Genomic DNA, 7,557 nt, shown 5'->3' with positions numbered 1-7,557 from the left:
ATGGGAGAATACATGAAAAATGCATGTGAGCAGCCACAAGACATAGACATACATGTCTGTCACCAGATGGTTGGGGGCCGCACAGAATGATATCGAGGGCCGCAAGTGGCCCTTGGGCCGCAGGTTGTGCACCCCTGATCTAAAGGGTTAACACAGTTTGTAAAATCAGTTTTGAATACCTTCAGGGGTGTAGTTTCTAAAATGGGGTCTATTATGTAATCCTCACAAAGTGACTTCTGGTCCTTAAAAAGTGGGTTTAGGAAATTTTCTGAAAAATGTAAAGATTTGCTTCTAAACTTCTAAGCCTTGTAACGTCCCCCAAAAATAAAATGTCATTCACAATAGGGAATCTGTCACCGCAATATTGGACTATAAGGCTATGTTCCCATCTCCAGTAAACATATCTGGCAGAAAACGGCCTGCGGGAGTTCTCCAGATCCAGCGTAGCCAGATAGTACAGCACCGACTGTAATGGGAAGCGGTGGGCCTCTCCTCAGCATATCAGCTGGGATTGCTGCGCACAATGTTTTTTGTCCGGCCGAATCCCGGCATATATGTTATTACCAACACAGGCCCACGGACACGTTGCGGTCTCATTGGTTTTATTACAGCTGCTGCAGCCCGTACGCCGCTCAGTGGCCTAACACTGGAGGCTGCAGGAATGCTGACATCCATTGCATTTTTCTGTGAAGAATCCTGACAGTGTGAACATGGCGTTTGTCGTCTGGATATTTAGTGCGGAAACGCCAGCTATGTTTGGGACAGGCTCCCTGAATCCTATTCTTGGGAATTCATCTGATTCCCTTACAGGAGTATGTGGACATTGTATATTAACAGCCACACATTGGATAGACTCCCATCTATCAGACCTGCCATTATTTTCTGACACTTTTCGAGTCGTCGCACGGCAAAGCTGATAAAAGTATAGGTAAATGAAATAAACAAGAAAATGGTGAATCTTTCATAAATTCGGATTGAGTTAGCAGTTCATTGACTGACCACAGAGTTATGCCACTGATGACAGGGGTTTATGGTGAGCTGTGGAAGGCTGTACAGTCCTGCTGAAGCATGTGCCCACAACAAACATGGCGGCACCGGGACTGCTCACACGGATGACATCACCTGGCACCACCCACAGTAACGGGAGTGAAAACGTCACTTCCAGGTCCGGCCAGTCCTTTTCTCCTTAGTCGGGCCGCCGTGCGGGTGGGTATGTAGAGCCTGGTGGCCGTGCTCTGGACTGGGCGGGTGAGGGCGCCCTCAGTGTGGTACAGTCGTGGGGAGGGAGAGCCTCACTGCAGCGGGGGCCGGGTGGGGCTCCAGAGGGGCCCCTCCTCGTGTGGTGGAGCAGCTCCACATGGCGCCGGCCTGCTGTGTGATCCTCGCTGGCTCCACCGCGCCTGCTCCCGTGTTACACGCGCCCCATAGAATGGGTTCAGACGTGGGTCTCCAGGGTGTGCTAGAGGAATCTCCATGGACATGTAGCATCCTGTGCGGGTGACATGACTGCCCCCTAGATTGTCAAATAAAGCTCCTTCCATGGCTGTGTCCTGGCTCAGAGGGGTGCGGGTGGTGCTAATCGCTGGGGACCCTAGGACATGGATGTGTGTGCTGTGGAGAGGCGATATGGCTGTTTGTCAGCCTCCAGGTTAGGTGAAGCCAGTGTTAAAGGGCATGTCTAGCATACTCTCCCACCTGATCTGACACTGGGCTGCCCAGAGTACTGTGCACAGGATCCATTGCCTTGGCAATATGACCGACCAGTGTGCAGTTGTCTTTCTATGTCTAAAGTTGGAGAGTATGCCTGGACAACCCCATTGAGCTATGTCCACATGTGACTGGTCGCAGAGTACAGTGGAGAGGGGGAGATCCACAACAAAAAACATTTAATCTTTTTGTTGTAAAACTGCAGTGGACTCTTGTGCTTTATTTTCCGGCACATGTGGCTGTACCCTTAAAGGGGTGTTCTGGCTGACCTGTCACATGTGTGCTTGGCAGCTGTGTTGGTCCCATGTTCATATGTGGCGGCATTGCTGAGAAAAAAAAAATCTAAATATATGGAAATGAGCCATGGGGCAGCTCCCTCTTTAATTGCTGCACTTTGACAGGACCAGGCGTGATCACATTTACACTGCCCGGCCCTGTCAGTCGTGGTGCTGAGCCTGTAGGAGTAATGGCAACGCCCCCGTTGCTCCTAGAAGCTCATTTGCACATATGAACATGGGACCAACACAGATGCCTTCAGCGGCCATGTGACAGGTCAGCCAGTTTCATAGGTACAGATCTTCTGACAGATGCCCTTTAAAGGTTCTCATATATGCAGGCTAGAGGCTAACTATTAGATCGGGGGGGTTGGGGGTCCTACTGCTTAATTCACCTCTATGGGAGTTCTGGAAATAGTCGCATGGTTGACCTGCTGGTTCATTCATTTTAAGGGGAAAATTTCCCCACAAATGTTTAAAGGTCAACGAAGCTTTTAGGCTAGGTTCACACCTGAGGGTTTTACAGCGAGTTCCTACGCGCTGTAAAGCGCTCAACAGGCAAAAACCAATGTTTCCCTATGGGCATGGTTCTCACCTGAGCGTTTTACAGCGCGTACGAACGCTCTGTAAAACGCCCTACGCCCCAAGAAGTACAGGAGCTTCTTTGGGGCGTATTGTCGTGTGTAACACCTCTGTTTTTCATGGTATGCATCTGTGGTCAATAGCAAGAACGCGCGTACGACGCGCGTTTCCAAAATACAAAAACTCCTCAAAACGCCCGATAAAAACACCTGTAAACAGCGCTTATCGAATACGCTCAGGTGTGAACCCAGCCTAAGGGCTTATTTTTAGAAGCATGCTCAGTCTGGGAAATGGACCGTGTGACATCTGGACCGACCCTAACTGACTGCCTCAGTGCTTATCTGATTGCAGCTGTATTGTACTGCACTCACATGAGGTACAGTACATTAGACCCTCAATCAGATAGGAGCTGACTGTATAGTCAGGGGAACCGTGGTCCGTCCAGGAGATGCGGCTGTGAAAATCAGCCCTTACCTGTGGAGCAAAAGTGGCATCTTCCATTTAATTATCCTTACGTTTTTTTTTGTTTTTTTTTTGCAGGCAACAGAGGCGTCAAGATGCAGATCTTTGTAAAAACCCTTACCGGGAAAACAATCACACTTGAGGTCGAGCCCAGTGACACTATTGAAAATGTCAAGGCTAAGATTCAGGACAAGGAAGGTGAGGAACTTGTCACACTTCCCAGTTTGTGCTGAACAAGTTCTCATCCCTCATGCCCCTTTTTTGTTTGTTTGTAGTTTATGTTGACCAAGTTATGTTTTCTCAGGTATCCCACCTGACCAGCAGCGTCTGATCTTTGCTGGCAAACAGCTTGAAGATGGACGTACCTTGTCTGACTACAACATCCAGAAAGGTAGGACAAAGCATATTGAGGAGGTCGCGTGGACTTTGAGGCCAGTTTCACACGAGTGCGTTGGGTCTGGAAAACACCCAGACACGATGGACACATTTCCCAGACCGATCATTGCTCCTCTGACTGAACTCATAGCATCATAAGGACTTGTCATGCTGCGAGTTCCTGTCTGAGTGCAGGTCTGCTGTGAGCACAGCCGAGTGGACCCTCGGTCCGGCAGGAAGTCATTTTGCTTCTGTCAGCTCAGAGATGTAGTGCTTGTTCTGGTAAACGCAGATGTAATACACTGCTGTGAGACTGGCCTAGTTCATCAATATGGCATGGAGCTACATTCCACATTGACCACCCAGCAAGTCTACATGTTACAAGTGACGTTGCTGCGGATTTCACCCAATGCAATCCCTGGTGAAGATCAGCAGATAGATGTCAGCAGTGTGTGGGTGATATTTGGTGAAATCTCATCCGCTTTGCTGCTACTGCAATATGCTGTGGGTTTTCAGCTCACAAATCCGGATGAAAAATCGTAGCGTTTCTGCTGTGTGTGGGCCTTAGTGTTGTATGTTATATGCCATTATTGATCAGTATGTATAATATCGACTTGTTTCTTTATCAGAGTCAACTTTGCATCTGGTGCTGCGTCTTCGTGGTGGTATCATTGAGCCTTCCCTCCGCCAGCTTGCCCAGAAGTACAATTGTGACAAGATGATTTGCCGCAAGTAAGTCAGCGTCACTTGACCCTTATGAGGTTGTAAGGTGTAGTGCATTCCTGTAGAAGTGCAGGATTACGATGGCATGGGCATATGTAGCATCATAAATAATTGTTTTATACATGTAATTCACTGTGAGCAAAATGTATTATCACTAGTGTCCTGAATACTCAACCTGCATGATGCGCAAAGGCTTGAGCCCCCACATGAGATTTCAGGCAAACTTTATTCTTAAAGCTACTCCAATAAAGCAATTCTGAGGTTTCACTACCAGTGAAGTTGATGTACCCACTATGTAGAAAGGCCGACCGTTTTCACTGACCCCTTAGGCTTCATTCACATCTGTCAGGCATTTTTATTTATTTTTTCCTCCGTCATAGAAACAGAAAAGTGGAATGAAAGAGACTGGTCTGTCACATGACTGACAGACAGCGCCCAAAGGACCTCGGTGATTGTAACGGGGTGTGCCATGTTTCGGCCATTTTACCAGACAGTTGCAGAATGCTGTACTATTTGTCCAGCAGAATTTTTGAATGGAGGCTCCAACACAAATGTGAACAAAACCTTATTCTGGCTGTAGGCAGAACGCTCGTTCAGCTGGGCAGACCATTGCCACGTCTGCCAGTGTTGTGTTTTCTCATGCCTGATCCTTTCATATGGTAAGCCCCCTCATGAAACATCATAGACTTTCTAAATGGAGGCCATTTCTGTAAACCTCTTCATTGGTTGCAGTGAAGCAGGATTTTTTTTGTAAAAAGCAGAGTAAACCCTAGCAGGACTCTAGGAGTCGGTGAAGGTTCCCCTCCATCCAGTCATGGTGTGTCAGTAGTAATAAGTCACAGCCACTGACCTTGTAATTATTTAATCGAAGCCGTTGTCACTAGTCATCTGACTATTGGAGAAAGACAGTCGAATGACCATACTGGTAGCGGTTGACAGCCATGCACACAAATACAGGGAAAGCTAATCAGGACTCTCACCATCCCTAGGACTCAGAATTCCTTCTCCTAATCACATAACCCTCTATATATCAGGGAGCTTGGCTTTTCTCCCTCCAAGATGAGGTAACAGAAATCACCTAAGTTCACTTCAAAGGGATTTGACAATATGTAAAATAATTTGGCTGTAGGCACCAAACTTTTGATGTTGCATAATAACGTATCACCTTCTGCTTCACAGCGTGGGTAAATTATCATGTGACATAGATGTCACAGGATGGTCAGTTTAGGGGCTATTGCCAAATATTTTTAGAAGTATGCATGTAGTATGTCATTGCTGTGCTGTGTGAAGCATATTTCGATTGCTGAGCCTGTTCCATACCTGGTCGGTGACGGCTGTACAATACAGCTGACAATGACCAGCAAAGGAGATGACTCCTCACCGGCCAAATTGCAGACTCCAGTTGGTTGCTTGGACAGCCTATTGCCTTGTGAAGTATATAAGTGATCAGAGGATCACATATTCGAGCCCCTTGAGGGGACAAACAAATTGAGTAAAAGTACAAAAATGTTAACTCTGATCACCCTTCTTTCCTTTTTACATATAAAAATAATTGAATAAAATTATCTTTGTATTCAGACATGTCTGAACTATTAAAACATTTCAGAGAAGGTGAACGCCATAATGGAAAAATAAAAATGGGCAACTTTTTGTCACCTTGCCCTTGAAAAATAATTGAATAAAAAGTGATCAAAAAGTTTTATGTACCTCAAAATGGTACCAATAAAAACTACAGCTCACCCCACAAAAAGCAAGCTCTGACACCCCAAAATTGTGGCTGTCAGAATGTGTACAGTATTTCTTTGAATTGCCGGTGTAGCTTAAAGGGGTTGTCATTTATCATGTAGAGAAAGTTACTACAAGACACTAATGTGTTGTGATTATCCATATAGCGGCTTGCGATGCCTGGGTTCACTTTTCTATCACATGATGTACTGCTCGTTTCCATTTATTACAACCACCCTGTAATCCAGCAGCAGCGGCTGTGCTTGGACACTATAGGACAGGGATGGCCAACCTGCAGCTCTCCAGCTGTTGCAAAACTACAACTCCCATCATGCCCGGACAGTCTACAGCTATCCGCCTACAGCAGGGCATGGTGGGAGTTATAGTTTTACAACAGCTGGAGAGCCGCAGGTTGGCCATGCCTGCTATAGGAAAAAGCACCAGCCTATGTGCGCTCCTGCGGACCTGGCCATCAGAGAGGCCGGCACTTTTTCCTATAGTGTGCAAGTACGAGCACCTCTGCTGGATGGGAGGGTGGTGGTAACCATGGAAAGGAGCAGTGTATAATGTGATGGAAAAATGAACTAAGCCAGCAAAGGAGGCAATATGGATAATAATACATTAGTAAGTGCCTTGTATTAACTGTCTGTACGTGATAAATGCCACTTGCTGAAGCGACAACTACTTGAACAATTAGAAAGTCAGTTGCACTTTGAAGTCTCCATGTAGCCCAAGATGTCTTAATAGTGTGATGCCAAATATTGTGAAATGATTTGAAAAGGTGTGTACAGGCGGCTTCATACTCTTGTGAAAGTGCTACTTTTAAGTCTATTCTAAGGCGATATTCACAAGTGAGCTGAGCCTAATTACATATGGGGTAATTAAAAAAATTGATGTAAAGTAACTGGCTTAGTTGCCCATAGCAACCAATTAGATTCCGCCTTTCATTTTCCAAAGGAGCTGTCAAAAATTAAAGGTGGAATCTGGTTGCTATGGGCAACTAAGCCAGTTCTACTTTACACCAGTTAGTTTGATGACCCCAATAGTGGCTGAAAAAAGCAGAACCACGTGTCTTTTCTAACGTGGTTTTGGGAAATTCACTAATTTGTATCTAGTTATCACACATGGTTTGTGAGCAGTCATTGGTCTGACTTTATTATTTTTTTAATAAAATAAATATTGCTGTTATTTCAGGTGCTATGCCCGTCTTCACCCACGTGCTGTGAACTGCCGTAAGAAGAAATGTGGCCACACCAACAACCTGCGCCCCAAGAAGAAGCTCAAATAAACTCCATATGTCCTCTGCTTATTGTTTGAGTTTTGTTCAGAAATAAATAAAAATCTAAAGTAATTGGGTTTCCAGCATTGTGTAACAGTTGTGAGGTCTAAAATGACATGTCTCAAAAGCAGTTGGCATACATCAGAAGGCCTGAATCTCTTCCAGTAGAATGGTTCAGTTTAGGATCTTGCCTCAAAGCAAAGTAGTATCTCAGGAAATTAATCTATAAAATGGATGTGTGACACTGGCCATAGCCTAAAATAAAGGGGCAGCACGCACACACAGATGTGTGATGGGGGAGAAAATCTGCTCCCTTCTGCAGGCTGTGCCAACCTCTTCTGTACACCCCTGAAGTGGTTGGTGTCAACAGTTGAAGATGGAGGCTCTCTGGCTTGAATAGTGGAAGAGGATGTCTGGGCTTTCCTAAGT

General features: G+C 45.8%; 1 protein-coding gene across 2 annotated transcripts; it reads left to right on the top strand.

Annotated features, from left to right (window-relative positions):
* The first annotated feature begins 1,139 nt into the window (after positions 1–1,139).
* UBA52 (ubiquitin A-52 residue ribosomal protein fusion product 1) lies at positions 1,140–7,200 on the top strand. 2 transcript variants are annotated; one of them, XM_040417634.1, is made up of 5 exons: positions 1,140–1,206; positions 3,105–3,224; positions 3,331–3,417; positions 4,031–4,133; positions 7,044–7,200. In XM_040417634.1, the coding sequence occupies exons 2-5, from the start codon at positions 3,122–3,124 to the stop codon at positions 7,135–7,137; spliced, it is 387 nt and encodes a 128-aa protein (XP_040273568.1). In that variant the 5' UTR covers positions 1,140–1,206; positions 3,105–3,121; the 3' UTR covers positions 7,138–7,200. The 2 variants fall into 2 exon arrangements, with proteins under 2 accessions (XP_040273568.1, XP_040273566.1); XM_040417632.1 differs by having other exon boundaries at positions 1,186–1,210.
* The last annotated feature ends 357 nt before the right edge of the window (positions 7,201–7,557 follow it).

This window comes from Bufo bufo, chromosome 2 (genome assembly GCF_905171765.1).
Source record: "Bufo bufo chromosome 2, aBufBuf1.1, whole genome shotgun sequence".
Taxonomy (NCBI): Eukaryota; Metazoa; Chordata; class Amphibia; order Anura; family Bufonidae; genus Bufo; species Bufo bufo.
The sequence above is the reverse complement of the archived record's forward strand: the minus strand, read 5'-3'. Positions and strand labels throughout refer to the sequence as shown.

What these genes read in the sequence shown, in the direction of transcription:
- UBA52 (XM_040417634.1), top strand. Translation starts at nt 3,122, where the DNA reads ATGCAGATCTTTGTAAAAACCCTTACCGGGAAAACAATCACACTTGAG. An exon ending in TGACTACAACATCCAGAAAG is followed by an intron (nt 3,418 to 4,030) that starts GTAGGACAAAGC and finishes TTTCTTTATCAG; the next exon opens with AGTCAACTTTGCATCTGGTG. An exon ending in GACAAGATGATTTGCCGCAA is followed by an intron (nt 4,134 to 7,043) that starts GTAAGTCAGCGT and finishes CTGTTATTTCAG; the next exon opens with GTGCTATGCCCGTCTTCACC.